Source organism: Oncorhynchus keta, chromosome 4 (genome assembly GCF_023373465.1).
Source record: "Oncorhynchus keta strain PuntledgeMale-10-30-2019 chromosome 4, Oket_V2, whole genome shotgun sequence".
NCBI classification, from domain to species: Eukaryota; Metazoa; Chordata; class Actinopteri; order Salmoniformes; family Salmonidae; genus Oncorhynchus; species Oncorhynchus keta.
In genome coordinates, this window is record NC_068424.1 from 51,770,362 (window position 1) to 51,786,883 (window position 16,522).

The 16,522-nt window shown below is 44.0% G+C and overlaps 1 protein-coding gene across 1 annotated transcript in view; it reads left to right on the forward strand.

Moving 5' to 3' along the window:
- The window catches only part of LOC118377338 (vascular endothelial growth factor receptor kdr-like), an 85,335-nt gene that overhangs the window by 11,688 nt on the left and 57,125 nt on the right, over nt 1–16,522 (forward strand). The window contains exons 2-5 of the mRNA XM_052509445.1: nt 2,757–2,844; nt 5,903–6,105; nt 9,084–9,211; nt 12,078–12,237. Of these exons, the coding sequence (XP_052365405.1) occupies nt 2,757–2,844; nt 5,903–6,105; nt 9,084–9,211; nt 12,078–12,237 (579 nt within the window). The remainder of the gene's footprint in view (nt 1–2,756; nt 2,845–5,902; nt 6,106–9,083; nt 9,212–12,077; nt 12,238–16,522) is intronic.

Here is a 16,522-nt window from a genome sequence, read left to right on the forward strand (position 1 = left end):
AGGCATGGTGTAATTAGGTTGACTGTAAATAGAGGCATGGTGTAATTAGGTTGACTGTAAATAGAGGAATGGTGTAATTAGGTTGACTGTAAATAGAGGCATGGTGTAATTAGGTTGACTGTAAATAGAGGCATGGTGTAATTAGGTTGACTGTAAATAGAGGCATGGTGTAATTAGGTTGACTGTAAATAGAGGCATGGTGTAATTAGGTTGACTGTAAATAGAGGCATGGTGTAATTTGACTGTAAATGACTGTAAATGGAGGCATGGTGTAATTAGGTTGACTGTAAATAGAGGCATGGTGTAATTTGGTTGACTGTAAATAGAGGCATGGTGTAATTAGGTTGACTGTAAATAGAGGCATGGTGTAATTAGGTTGACTGTAAATAGAGGCATGGTGTAATTAGGTTGACCGTAAATAGAGGCATGGTGTAATTTGGTTGACTGTGGTGTAATTAGAGACTGTAAATAGAGGAATGGTGTAATTTGGTTGACTGTAAATAGAGGCATGGTGTAATTAGGTTGACTGTAAATAGAGGAATGGTGTAATTTGGTTGACCGTGTAAAAATAGAGGCATGGTGTAATTAGGTTGACCGTAAATGACTGTTGACTGTAAATAGAGGCATGGTGTAATTAGGTTGACTGTAAATAGAGGCATGGTGTAATTAGGTTGACTGTAAATAGAGGAATGGTGATAATTTGGTTGACTGTAAATAGAGGCATGGTGTAATTAGGTTGACTGTAAATAGAGGCATGGTGTAATTAGGTTGACTGTAAAATAGAGGCATAAATTAGATGATTATATACATGGTGTAATTTGGTTGACCGTAAATAGAGGCATGGTGTAATTAGGTTGACTGTAAATAGAGGCATGGTGTAATTAGGTTGACTGTAAATAGAGGCATGGTGTAATGATAGGTTGACTGTAAAATAGAGGCATGGTGTAATTAGGTTGACTGTAAATAGAGGCATGGTGTAATTAGGTTGACTGTAAATAGAGGCATGGTGTAATTAGGTTGACTGTAAATAGAGGCATGGTGTAATTAGGTTGACTGTAAATAGAGGAATGGTGTTATTAGGTTGACTGTAAATAGAGGAATGGTGTAATTAGGTTGACTGTAAATAGAGGCATGGTGTAAATTAGGTTGACCGTAAATAGAGGCATGGTGTAATTGACTGTAAATAGAGGAATAGGTTGACTGTAAATAGAGGCATGGTGTAATTAGGTTGACCGTAAATAGAGGCATGGTGTAATTAGGTTGACTTATATACAGGCGTGGTGTAATTAGGTTGACTGTAAATAGAGGCATGGTGTAATTAGGTTGACTGTAAATAGAGGCATGGTGTAATTAGGTTGACTGTAAAGAGGATGGCATGGACTGTATGATTATATACAGGCGTGGTGAATTTGTAAAATAGAGGCATGGTGTAATTAGGTTGACTGTAAATAGAGGCATGGTGTAATTAGGTTGACTGTAAATAGAGGCATGGTGTAATTAGGTTGACTGTAAATAGAGGCATGGTGTAATTGAGTAAACTGTAAATAGAGGCATGGTGTAATTAGGTTGACTGTAAATAGAGGCATGGTGTAAACTGTAAATAGAGGCATGGTGTAATTAGGTTGACCGTAAATAGAGGCATGGTGTAATTAGGTTGACCGTAAATAGAGGCATGGTGTAATTAGGTTGACTGTAAATAGAGGCATGGTGTAATTAGGTTGACTGTAAATAGAGGCATGGTGTAATTAGGTTGACTGTAAATAGAGGCATGGTGTAATTAGGTTGACTGTAAATAGAGGCATGGTGTAATTAGGTTGACTGTAAATAGAGGCATGGTGTAATTAGGTTGACTGTAAATAGAGGCATGGTGTAATTAGGTTGACTGTAAATAGAGGCATGGTGTAATTAGGTTGACTGTAAATAGAGGCATGGTGTAATTAGGTTGACTGTAAATAGAGGCATGGTGTAATTAGGTTGACTGTAAATAGAGGCATGGTGTAATTAGGTTGACTGTAAATAGAGGCATGGCAATGGACTGTAAATTGGTGTAATTAGGTTGACTGTAAATAGAGGCATGGTGTAATTAGGTTGACTGTAAATAGAGGCATGGTGTAATTAGGTTGACTGTAAATAGAGGCATGGTGTAATTAGGTTGACTGTAAATAGAGGCATGGTGTAATTAGGTTGACTGTAAATAGAGGCATGGTGTAATTAGGTTGACTGTAAATAGAGGCATGGTGTAATTAGGTTGACTGTAAATAGAGGCATGGTTGACTGTAATTGGTGTAGGTTGACTGTAAATAGAGGCATGGTGTAATTAGGTTGACTGTAAATAGAGGCATGGTGTAATTAGGTTGACTGTAAATAGAGGCATGGTGTAATTAGGTTGACTGTAAATAGAGGCATGGTGTAATTAGGTTGACTGTAAATAGAGGCATGGTGTAATTAGGTTGACTGTAAATAGAGGCATGGTGTAATTAGGTTGACTGTAAATAGAGGCATGGCGTAATTAGGTTGACTGTAAATAGAGGCATGGTGTAATTAGGTTGACTGTAAATAGAGGCATGGTGTAATTAGGTTGACTGTAAATAGAGGCATGGTGTAATTAGGTTGACTGTAAATAGAGGCATGGTGTAATTTGTTGTTTACTGTAAGACAACTATGAAGTGAAACTTTGAAATGCGCAGTGTGTATTAATGTATCCACTGAGTGTGTTAGCTAATGTCTGAATGTGTGTGTGTGTGTGTGTTTTACAGGTCAGGTCAGCCTACCGGACCCTCTTCTGCTTCCCTCTGGGGACACACACCTTCGCCACACTGGGAAGTCACTCACCCTCACCTGCAGGTATGACACATATTTACACACACACATACCCACAAACAAACACACACACACATACTGAACCAACAAGTTCCCCAACAGAAAATATGTTCTAACTTATAGATGTAGGATCTTAATTTTAACCAGTTTGCTTACAGCAGTAAAATAATAATCCCGCAGCAACAGGAAATGTGAATTATTTTGTGGATTATAATTACTGGACATTTTTGTAGGGGTTGATAGTCTGACATTTCAAAGTGGAAATTACAAATACATTACACATTTTAAATGTCTTGCAAGTTCTCATGCAACAGGGTGATGAAATTAATATTCTACATCTGTACTCTATAGGGCCCCATCACAAGAGTCAGGAGTTGTTCCTGCCCACACAACCAGACAAGGAAATACTTGTTTTTTTACAACTCTGGGGTTTTCTCAGTTAGGTCATATGGACAGAACAAAAAAGTGTAAATGCCTTTTAAAATAGGCCATTCATTTTGATGATAGAGGTACGGGAAAAAATCTGAACTCCCTGGCAAGCCTTACATCAAAAATCCAAATGGTTCATGCCAACACCCCTCCCCTGTCATGTATTAGCTCCTGGTCCTGCTCCAGTGGTTGGCTGTTCTCTGGACTGCCAAGGAAGCCTGTCTGGCACCATTAGACAGCTAGGTCAGGATAAAGTAAGGAGAGGAAATGTAAAAGGGACTGCTGGAGCATCAAGACCGTCAGACCACAGAGGCAGCTAGGCAGTTCCACTCCCAGCCAGGAACAGTGTGGTCCCCATTTATCAATCTGTTCCAAATTCCTCCGGGGGGCGATGGGACCCCTGTCTGTATGAAGTGCACACATTTGTTAAGCGTTTAGAGAGCCTTGCATCATTTTCTAGACACTTCAGGAAAGCTAACCCCTGTTTTCCTAATGCAACACTTCCCTCCAAGGCCATGTGCTAAAAAGTCCCCGAACTGAAACTATGGTTTCTAGCCTCTTGATGAGAGTTTGAAGTTGCTTGACCCAAGGCGCTGTAGATAGAGGCAATGGTATGCAGCGAGAAATTGTTCAAGATCCTCTGGGATCGCTTTTAATGGGACCTTAAAAACGACATTGTTTGGAATATGTGTTATTTGAACACATCACCAGAGACCCCAGCCATGTCCTCATGTGCAAATCCAAGTTATCAAGATGACTCCAGATTATTGGAAGGGCCTTTAAACCCTTTCCAATCAACATCATCTGAGAGGGTCCTGAGGGGAGGGGCTGGACCTAATCAACTGGCAACCGGAACAAAATGGTGTGACGCTGGAAAAATTCCCACAGAATAATTATTGCAAACCATTCATCTATTTCTTTTCCTGAGAATATCCACTATCAAAAAACCAGAAAAGGCACATAATCAGTCAAATCAGGTCAAAGCCAAAGTTTTACACGGATTTGAATAAGTTCTGAATAAAAGTTCTGATGGATTCTTAAAACTAGAATCCTTAGTTCCTACATCCATTTTTGGACTTAATTAATTATATATAGCCATTGATTCTTGAAGAATATAACTTATACATGCCTCACGAGTTTAGTTAAACTGTTGTACCCCATCAGAACCCAACATATAATCTTGTTTTATACAATGTACATGTAAACAAACACTGTATCTTCTAAAACGACAATGTTGATATCATGGATGGTCAGTCCTTGCATCCCTAGCTCTGTCTATGAATTTAAAAGAGGTTACATTTTCTCCAGGCTGAGTGACGACATTGTTATTGTTTCAATTAAGGATTCTAGCTTTAAGAGCTTGTGCCTGTAACATTTGAGAGTATGTTTGTGTGCATAAATCAGGTGAGACAATGAAGGTACCGTAATTGCTGGACTATTAAGCGCACCTGAATATAAACCGCACCCACTGAATTATTTAAAAATATGTATTTTGTACATAAATAAGCCGCACATGTCTATAAGCCGCAGGTGCCTACCGGTACATTGAAACAAATGAACTTTACACAGCCTTTAAACAAAACACGGCTTGGAACAAATATTAAAACAGTAGCCTACCAGTAAAGTCATTGGTCACTATCTTCCTCCTCCTGTGCACTGAAACCACTGAAGTCATCTCCTTCGGTGTCGGAGTTGAATAGCCTCAGAATTGCTTCATCCGATGTTGGATCGTTTTCATTGTCGCTCTCATCACTTTCATCCGGAGGCAAATACCCCGCTGAGCTCATGCTGCCCCTTCAACACGCAGCAGTCCAGCCTTTCGAAACCCGTTGATGATAGTGGATTTTTTGACAATGCTCCACGCTGTCAGGACCCACTGGCAGACTTGACCATAAGTGGCTCTTTGCCTGCGGCCCGTTTTAGTGAAGGATTTCTCCCCACTTGTCATCCAAGCCTCCCACTGAACAACGAGCGCCACCTTAAATGCACGATTTACACTGATGTCGAGTGGCTGCAAATACTTTGGGCCATCTGCTTTTCTTCCCTCTGAAAGCTTTTGTTGTCTTTCTGCACTGAGTCAGTTCCTCACACTGCTGTTTCCAACGTCTTATCATCGACTCATTAAGGCCAAGCTCCCATGCAGCAGCTCTATTTCCTTTTCCAACAGCCAGATTTATCGCCTTCAACTTGAAAGCTGCATCATATGCATTTCTCTGTGTCTTTGCCATGATGAGGGTGACAAAATTACTACCGTAATCAGAATGATGGGAAGTTTGAGCGCGCTCGATTTACGTCACATTATGTGACGGTGTTTTAGCCGCGTCATTGTATAAACCACGAGGTTCAAAGTGTGGGAATAAAGTAGCGGTTTATAGTCCGGAAATTACGGTATTTGATTTGGTGATGCTGCTGACCTGAGGGTGACGACCCAGAACCCTAGTGGGGGTAGGTAATAAGAAAGGGATGATGCAGGTGGTCTGACTGACCCTCTCAGACCCTCAGTACTTTGTCGCTTGACATAGATGTTGCCCTTAACCACAGATCTAGAATCCGATTTCCCTACCCTCAATCCACATTTGAACCATTAGGGACACTAAATAATATCTGATCCTCTATCAGTTCTTAGGGCTTACTTCTGCTGTGTCTTTATCAGAGGTGCCGCCCAACTGCACTGGAGGCTGCCCTGGCGGGACGTCACCTCGGAGGGGGTGCGCGTGGAGGAGTGTGAGCCCCAGCTGCACGCCCACTGCAGTAAGTTGCTGGTGAGCCACCTGAGCCCCAACGACACGGGCCTCTACAGCTGCAGGTACACCCAGCCCTCCGCCGACTTCAGCTCCACCTACATCTACGTCAAAGGTGAGTCCCGCTTTATACTGTTCAGACATTTCCCAATGGTATAGCCCCTTTCATACAATGCTGTATATGCAGCAGGTTTTACATACAGTATAAAGTGTATGCTGACAGAGTAAATCATCCTTGTTGAGTTCTATAATGACATTCTTGAATGAAGTAGTGCCCTGCTCGGGCATGAATTTTAAGCCCAAGCCCTACCCATGCCCGCGACGATCAGGCCCTACCCAGGCCCGATTGCTTATGCCAAATTTTAGGGCTGGACTTACCTGAACGCGAAATAAGAAATAACTTCCTTTGTTAGAATCCGTTAGCCGTCTCTGTCTGTTCTCTCTCCCCCTCTCTGCGCTGCTCGCTCTGCATGCGCTCTGTGCATGGCTCTGCTTGTGTGAGTATCCATAGCAATGTCTCTGCTTGCTGTTATGCTCAATGACAAGACAGAGAGCAGTTAGCTGTAAACTAGCTACTTTTTCTCCCTCTAAACTCCGATAAAACTCAAGGAACATGACTTTTTCTGTTAAAATATTCTCTCCTGTGGACTCGGTCAATGTTCTAGTGTTATATTTGATGAGGTTCAAGCACTTCTGACACCATGATATGTACTTTGAAGCAAAACACGAGCAATTGGCTCAGCTTCAAAATGTTAATGATCAGTTTAGTGATACCCGAGCCCTACCCGTACCTTAGTAATTTATGAAAAAACAGACCCTTCCCAGCCCTAACCCATTGTATAATGTCGGGGCCCATCGGGCTCAGGTCGGGTAGCAGAGCTCTAGCGTAAAGTACATAATTAGCCAATAGCTCCCAGTGTGTGAAAGTTGATATGAAAAGGATATCCCTTTGTGATTGAAATAGTTTGTTGGATTCTGTTCATTTTAATGCCGATAAGGACTTTTTTCACTCCTGATCTGTATGTTTTTCTTCTTCATATTTTTCATTACAGTTGGTTTGTTTCAGAACAGCATAAGTTCAACAAACTCCCTCTAAAAAGCAGGGGGTGATTTTAAATGGGCCAACGCCTATAGTGCAGTACGGTTTAAACTGAGACAGCTATTAGAACAACAGGGGCTCTTAAGGGCCAGGATAGAACCATGGTCACTGAGCAGCCTGACATCTTCCTGCAGGATACAGGAGCTGGAAGCCAGCCAGTCTTTCAGAAAAAAAGACAGAATAAGATTTTTTTTTAAAAATATATATATATATCTAAATAAAGGAGAGGCTCCATCCATTCCATACCTCATTTAGTAGACAACAACAGCCATATCTCTGCACATGTTGTAAAGAGGATGGTTTGTAATTACAGATATATGACTGTATGTTGAGGGGGGATTTTTTATTTTAAGGAGTCTAGTCCAAGCCATACAGAAGGAACTGAGTTGTGCCTCTAACAGAGAGAAAGGCTTCCCCCCGCTTCCTGACTCCTTCTGGGACAGGGAAGGAGAGTGTATCGCATTGGAAGCCCTTGTCATTGGCTATTATTTCCGGCTTCTGTTTTTCCAGTCAGTCTCTCCTGGAGCCTCACACGACACCAGCTATGGTCTCTCCCATGTTACAGGCTTAGTCCTCCCTCAACATTTGGTGAATGTCCTCTACGAAACAGACAAACTGCACGTACAAACACTTGCAAATAGCTCCTTAGTGAGAGCATTGCAAGGGCAACACTAAATACCCTAAAACATTACCATAGTTGAGATTCTGAGGGACTGTGGTGGGGATCGGTCTCATGGAACATCTGGGCAGAAAGATAAGAATGACAAGCCTGACGAATAACCTTTTCTGGATGAAACAAACAATGAGTTCCTTTCTATCTCTGTCTGGACATATATTTTTGTCCAGCTCCTGTGATGTGTGTGCACAAATGTTTCTTAATATCTGGTCTTCAGAACAGATGCTGATATTTCGAGCAAACTTAAAATTGCGATGCAAAAATTACTAGACTCCATAGGTTGAGGTCCTAGCCTAATTCCCTGGCTGCTCTCTCTGCCTCCTCTGGCGATCTGACAGCCTGGTAGCCCCGTGTTTAGTCTAACCAGGCCTCTTTCAAAGACTTTCAACTGTTTATTAGATCATTTTCCATATTTGTTTTACAAATACTAGTCCATTTTATCACGCCAAAACAGCTCAGCCTCGCACAAATCACTCAAGTATTTGTGTAACAGCAAAGTTCACACAGCAGGTCTGTGAAAGAACAGTCAGAGAGGCATTGGATGCCTGCCCTGGTGAAAAAGACTAGAGCTGTGATAGAGCTATCATAGCTATCTCCACCCTGTTTTTTTATCCAAAGCTGCACATAGCAGGAGGAGCGGTAGGGGGTTTGGAGAATGAGCTGATCTCACTAGTCGGGAGATTCTGTTTGATCTCTGTGTGAGATAGATGGCCTGACATTACCCTGACTCTACTGAAATTAAAAAACAGAATTTAAAGAATCCTTTTCCACCTTACTTTTTTGTTGTTATTGTTGATACTTTTACCCCTTTTTCGTGATATCCAATTGGTTGTTACAGTCTTTTCCCATCACTGCAACCCCCTGATGGACTCGCGAGAGGCGAAAGTGAAGAGCCATCTGTCCTCGACCCTGCCAAGCCACACTGCTTCTTAACACATTGCTTGCTTACCCCGGAAGCCAGCCACACCAATGTGTGGGAGGAAACACTGTCCATCTGGCGACCGTAGTCAGCTTGCAGGCACCCGGCCCGCCACAAGGAGTCGCTAGAGCTCGATGGGACAAGGAAATCCCGGACGGCCAAACCCTCCACTAACCCGGACCAATTGTGCGCCGCCTCATGGGTCTCCCAGTCACGTCCAGCTGTGAGACAGCCTGGGATTGAATCCGGGTCTGTCGTGATGCCTCAAGCACTGCGTTGCAGTGCCTTGGACAGCTGCGCCACTCGGGAGGCTCACCCCTACTTTTAATAAAATACAGCTAATTAAATTAATTAAATTCATAGAGTAAATATTTATATTCTCTTTCATTTCTTCTACAGATCACCAGCATCCGTTTGTGGAGCACCATTTCCCCATTCCATACACCTTGTTTACATACAGACATGAGGCCACCCTAGTGATTCCCTGTAGAACAACTTCTCCTGACCAGATTGTCACTCTTGAAGGGGTAAGACTTTTTATGACTGTTAGTTTCTGTATTCACATTCTTCATTCACATGCTCTTTCACAAGAGAGCAAATGTCAGCATTTATTATGATACTAACCAATGTTGACCAGTTGTACACGCTATGAGACAGTATGGGCATCAGACGGATTACTTTACCAGAGTGTACCTTTTTCTGAAAGAGAAGTCTGCCATTGACGTCACTAAAGTCAAGATCGCAAAGAGACATGATAAACACAGGCGCTCTGCACTTTGGGCATCTTTGGAGTTCTCACACCCATAAAACGGTAGGCCACTCAAGCATTCGGGAACAGATAGTGGCCACAGAGAGGGGAAGCTCAGGCGCAGGAGAGGGAGTCATCCTGTCTGCTTCCTGCTAAGAACAGGAAGGTCCTCCAATATATTTTTTCTGCAGAATACAATCTCTATCTAAGTATAGAAGACCTGTTATAAACATCTTGTCCAGGAAATGCTGGTCTAAAAAACAATACAAACAGTGGCTTGCGAAAGTATTCTCCCCCTTGGCATTTTTCCTATTTTTTTGCCTTACAACCTGGAATTCAAATGTATTTTAGGGGGGTTTGTATAATTTTATTTACAAAACCTGCCTTCCACTTGAAAGATGCTAAATATTTTTTCTTGTGAAACAAACGAGAAATATCACAAAAAAACTGAAAACTTGAACGTGCATAACTATTCACCCTCCCAAAGTTAATACTTTGTAGGGCCACCTTTTGCAGAAATTATAGCTGCAAGTCTATTGGGGTATGTCTCTATAAGCTTGGCACATCAAGCCACTGGGATTTTTGCCCGTTCTTCAAGGCAAAAACTGTTCCAGCTCCTTCAAGTTGGATGGGTTCCGCTGATGGACAGCAATTTTAAGTCATACCACAGATTCTCAAATGGATTGAGGTCTGGTCTTTGACTTGGCCCTTCCAAGACATTTAAATGTTTCCCCTTATAGCACTCGACTGTTGCTTTAGCAGTATGCTTAGGGCCATTGTCCTGCTGGAAGGTGAATCTCCGTCCCAGTCTGTAATCTCTGGAAGACTGAAACAAGTTTCCCTCAAGAATTTCCCTGTATTTAGCGCCGTCCAACATTCCTTCAATTCTGACCAGTTTCCCAGTCCCTGACGATGAAAAACATGGTGTTCTCGGAGTGATGAGAGTTGTTGGGTTTGTGCTGGGTTTGTGCCGGACATAGCGTTTTCCTTGATGGCCCAAAACTCAATTTTAGTCTCATCTGACCAGAGTACCTTCTTCCATATGTTTGGGGATTCTCCCATGTGCCTTTTGGCAAACACCAAATGTGTTTGCTTATTTTCTTCTTTAAGCATTGGCTTTTTTTCTGGCCACTCTTCCGTAAAGCCCAGCTCTGTGCAGTGTATGACTTAAAGTGGTCCTATGGACAGATACTCTAATCTCCGTTGTGGAGCTTTGCAGCTCCTTCAGGGTTATCTTTGGTCTCTTTGTTGCCTCTCTGATTAATGCCCTCCTTGCCTGGTCCATGAGTTTTGGTGGGCGACCCTCTGTGGGATGTTCAACGTTTTGGATATTTTTTTATAACCCAACTCTGATCTGTACTTCTCCACATCTTTGTCCCTGACCTGTTTGGAGAGCTCTTTGGTCTTCATGGTGCCGCTTGCATGGTGGTGCCCCTTGCTTAGTGGTATTGCAGACTCTGGTGCCTTTCAGAACAGGTGTGTATATATACTGAGATCATGTTACAGATCATGTGACCGATCATGTGACACTTAGATTGCACACAGGTGGATTTGAACTAATTATGTGACTTCTAAAGGTAATTGGTTGCACCAGATCTTATTTAGGGGCTTCATAGCAAAGGGGTGAATACATATGCACGCACCACTTTTCAGTTTTTAATTTAATTGTAAAAAATGTAACAAGTTATTTTTTAAATTCACTTCACCAATTTGAACTATTTTGTGTATGTCCATTACATGAAATTCAAATAAAAAATCTACTTAAATTACAGGTTGAAATGCAACAAAATAGGAAAAACGCCAAGGGGAATTAATACTTTTGAAAGGCACTGTATCCAGTCAAAAACAACAGGCCGGGGCCTCCCAAGTGGCTCAGCGGTCTAAGGCGCTGGATCGTAATTGGATAGTAGTTGGATAACATGAAATTGTGGAGAAAAAGGGGGTAGAATTTAAAAGACAACAACAATAGGCCGATGATGCTCCTGAGGAAGGTTAGGTGGTTTTTGAATAAAACTATAGGAGGAAATATCTCTCGAAGGAGCTGGGTGTAGGGTACTGGGTCACAGTGACCAAGCTCCTTGTCTTATTACAGTATCCTATAACACGAGACGACCTTCCTATAAATGATATGCATCAATGAACAGAGTGCGTCTTCTGCTGCATGTTGACATGATGCCAGACCTCATACGTCTTATTCAGATGGCAAAGTTAGTGGGCTGTGTGACCTCCCTGCTACTGGATCTTTGGCATTTCTCCTTCCTTGCTCCCTACTTCCTTCCTTCCCCTCTCACTCCTCTCCCAGCAGCATAACACTTGGCTGGAGAACAAACAACTGCAGTGGTAGGCCTTGGCCACGTCCATCCATTTCATCCCTTGTTCAAAGTCAACAGTGCTCGGTGCATCACTGTGTGGATAATTGCGATAGTTACACTCCATAAAACCATGAAAATGAATTAGAAGTTGGTTCTAATGGGCTGTCATCTCCAACTGAGCTCATTGGAGTGTGGAGTTTCATATCAAAGCCAGTTGCCCACATCGTATTTTAGTCTGACTGGCTGAGTGCTTTTTAAAGACTGCAGATCTAGAAGTGTGACTAAACATATAAGCCCTTTGACAAACACTTTGCTACCTGTCTCTTCTTTCAGCTGCCACCCTTATCAGAGGAGATAGAACAATGGAAGGAATGGGACCCCAAAATAGGCTTCGTGATCCCATATGGTCCCTACGAATCCTTTCGTCTCCTGACCTGTGTTACCAGCGTTGACGGCCAACAGGTCCAGTCGCAGTACATCCCTCTGAGGCAAAGTGAGTAACTTCTCCTTTTCTAATTGAGCTTTTAATCTTGTATTGCAGTGAGATAAATCAGGGTTACACAGAGTGTTTCTTGGTAGTCTAAAACAAATCTACCTTGACACAAAAGTATACACCTCACACACATGTTTATGGGCTTAAAAAAAGAATACTCCTGTACCATGTCAGATATAGAGTTGAAATAAAAATAGCATCCCAATATTACACTTGATATACAATACCGTTCAAAAGTTTGGGGTCACTTAGAAATGTCCTTGTTTTTTGAGTTGCAAAATGAATAGGAAATATAGGTTAGAAATAATTATTTTTAATTGAAATAATAATTGTATCCTTCAAACTTTGCTTTCATCAAAGAATCCTCAATTTGCAGCAATTACAGCTTTGCTTACCTTTGGCATTCTAGTCAATTTGTGGAGGAAAGCTTCCTGAAGCACCTCCCACAAGTTGGATTGGCTTGATGGGCACTTCTTTACGTACCATACGGTCAAGCTGCTCCCACAACAGCTCAATAGGGTTGAGATCCGGTGACTGTGCTGGCCACTCCATTATAGACAGAATACCAGCTGACTGCTTCTTCCCTAAATTTAGTTATTGCATTGTTTGGAGCTGCGCTTTGGGTCATTGTCCTGTTGTAGGAGGAAATTAGCTCCAATTAAGCGCCGTCCACAGGGTATGGCATGGCATTGCAAAATGGAGTGATAGCCTTCCTTCTTCAATATCCCTTTTACCCTGTACAAATCTCCCACTTTACCACCACCAAAGCACCCCCAGACCATCACATTGCCTCCACCATGCTTGACAGATGGCGTCAAGTACTCCTCTAGCATCTTTTCATTTTCTCTGCATCTCACAACTGTTCTTCTTTGTGATCCGAACACCTCAAACTTAGATTTGTCTGTCCATAACACTTTTTTCCAATCTTCCTCTGTCCAGTGTATGTGTTTTTTTTCCCATCTTAATCTTTTCTTTTTATTGGCCAGTCTGAGATATGTATTTTTCTTTGCAACTCTGCCTAGTTGGCCAGTATCCCAGAGTCGCCTCTTCGCTGTTGACGTTGAGACTGTTGTTTTGTGGGTACTATTTAATGAAGCTGCCAGTTGAGGACTTGTGAGGCGTCTGTTTCTCAAACGAGACACTCTAATGTACACGTCCTCTTGCTCAGTTGTGCACCGGGGCCTCCCACTCCTCTTTCTATTCTGGTTAGAGCCAGTTTACGCTGTTCTGTGAAGGGAGTAGTAGCGTTGTACGAGATCTTCAGTTTCTTGGAAATTTCTCGCATGGAATTGTGACAATACAGAGGCGGATGCAAGATGCAAGCAACGATGGTTTAATGGATACAGTTTACAACAGCAACAGGACAGACAGACTGTACTCAGACGGAATCCGACCCAGGGACTAGGGCGCATCTTCCAATGATAGCGTGCTGAGAAATCCAGGGGAGTGTGTCCGGATGGGTAGGAAGGAGCACAGCAGATAATCCACACAAGGGCGGCGAGAGAAGAGCACAGACACACGACACAACCTCAGGGAAGTAACAACGATCTGACAACTAGAAACACTGGTTACAGAACATATAAAGGGAAGATAAGTGGTTCCAGCTGGCGCAGACAATCAGGCCGAGATTGGGAACCACGCCCACACAAACACGGGAGAGAGAGAGAGAGAGAGAGAGAGAGAGAGAGAGAGAGAGAGAGAGAGAGAGAGAGAGAGAGAGAGAGAGAGAGAGAGAGAGAGAGAGAGAGAGAGAGAGAGAGAGAGAGAGAGAGAGAGAGAGAGAGAGAGAGAGAGAGAGAGAGAGAGGCAGTGGATTCATGAACCGTGACAATACCCCCCTAGGAACGCCTCTTGGCGTTCCCAGGCGAATTTACCTGTCGATTGAAATCATCGATAAGGGAGTGATCCAGAATGTCCCTAGCAGGTACCCAACTTCTCTCCTCCGGGCCGTAACCCTCCCAGTCCACCAGGTACTGGAATCCGCGTCCCCTCCTTCTAGAGTCCAAAATACAATTGACAGAAAAGGTGGGTTCCCCATCAACAAGTCGTGGCGGCGGGGGAACCGGGACCGGCGGGTTAATGCGTGCCTGAAACACAGGTTTTATTTTAGACACATGAAAGGTAGGATGAATTCTCCTATACGCCGGAGGAAGCTTGAGCCGGACCGCCACCGGACTAATGATCCTGGTGACTCTGAACGGGCCGATAAATTTGGGGGCAAGTTTGTTCGAAACGGATCGGAGTGGAATGTTCTTAGTAGAAAGCCACACTCTTTGGCCAACGACGTATACCGGAGGCTTCGACCGGTGGCGATCGGCCCTTAGCCTTGGTGCGCCCCCACCCGGAGAAGAGTCTCACGGGCTCTGCTCCATGCGTGATGGCACCTCTGGATGAAAGCGTGAGCGGAAGGAACAGTGACCTCGGACTCCGTACTGGGAAAGATAGGTGGCTGGTAACCTAAACTACACTCAAATGGAGAGAGACCCGTAGCTGCCACTGGCAACGAATTGTGAGCGTACTCAACCATAGAGAGTTGTTGACTCCAGGAAGAGGGATTCTTAGAAACCAAACATCGCAACACTCTCTCCAAATCTTGGTTGGCCCTCTCCGTTTGACCGTTGCTCTGGGGATGAAACCCTGAAGACAGGCTGACACTCGCTCCCAGTAACCTACAAAACTCTTGCCAAAACTTGGACACAAATTGGGGCCCCCTGTCAGAAACTACGTCCATCGGCAGGCCATGTAAGCGAAAGACGTGATCCACGACAGCTACCGCTGTCTCCTTGGCAGATGGTAATTTAGGCAAGGGAATAAAATGAGCCGCCTTCGAGAACCGGTCCACCACGGTCAACACCACCGTCTTGCCCTGGGAGGGCGGGAGGCCGGTAACAAAATCTAGCGATGTGGGACCAGGGTCTCGAAGGGACCGACAGCGGTTGGAGTAACCCATCTGGGGGTCGATTAGAAGTCTTCCCAGTGGCACAAACCGAGCAAGCCAAGACAAAACTGTGAATGTCACGAGCCATCAGTGGCCACCAAAAGCGTTGCTTAACCAAAAGCTAGTGCGGCTGACTCCTGGATGACACGCTACGTTGGAGCAATGGCCCCACCGAATAACATCGGACCGACACCCCTCCGGCACAAACAACCGATTAGGCGGGCAACCGGGCGGAGGCGTTACCCCTTCTAAGGCCGTTTTGACCCTCGATTCAACCTCCCATGTGAGTGTGGATACCACTAGGGTCCCGGGTAGGATGTACTCGGGAGTGGATGGGCGTTCGGAATGGTCAAAAATGCGAGAAAGGGAATCGGGTTTGACATTCTTGGAACCCGGGCGATACGAGAGAGAAAGTCAAAACGTCCAAAAAGAGTGCCCACCGCGCCTGTCTGGAGTTGAGTCGCTTAGCGGTTCTGATATATTCCAAATTTTTGTGATCGGTCCAAACTATAAAAGGTACCCCCCGAACCCTCTAACCAATGGCGCCACTCCTCCAGTGCTAACTTCACTGCCAACAACTCTCTGTTGCCAATGTCGTAGTTGCGTTCCGCAGGTGATAACCGATGGGAAAGGAACGCACAAGGGTGCATCTTGTCGTCAGAAGAGGAACGTTGGGAAAGTACCGCACCTACCCCCACCTCTGAAGCGTCCACCTCTACTACGAACTGACGCGAGGGATCGGGAGCTATGAGGATGGGAGCCGAAACAAAGCGGCTCTTGAGTTTGGCGAATGCAGCCTCGGCTGTATCGGACCACCTGAACGGCACTCTGGGGGAGGTTAAGGCGGTAAGAGGAGCGACTATCTGACTAAAGTTGCGAACGAAACGCCGGTAGAAATTGGCGAATCCCAGAAACCTCTGTAGGGCCTTACGGGAATCTGGGCTTGGCCAATCCACCACAGCCTTAACCTTGTCAGGATCCATGCGAATACCTTCAGTCGAGACGATGTAACCTAGGAATGGAACGGATTGTGCATGAAAAATGCATTTCTCCGTCTTGACAAAAAGTCCATTCTCCAACAACCTCTGAAGCACTCGTGACGTGCTGAACGTGTTTCTGGAGAGAAGAAGAAAAATCAGTATGTCATCCAGGTAAACATATATGAACTGATCAATCATATCTCTCAGCACGTCATTGACGAGTGCCTGGAAAACCGCTGGGGAGTTGGATAGCCCAAAAGGCATGACCAAATATTCGAAGTGCCCTCTGGGGGTGTTAAACGCGGTCTTCCATTCGTCCCCCCTTATGCGAACCAAATGATATGCATTACGTAAATCCAACTTAGTG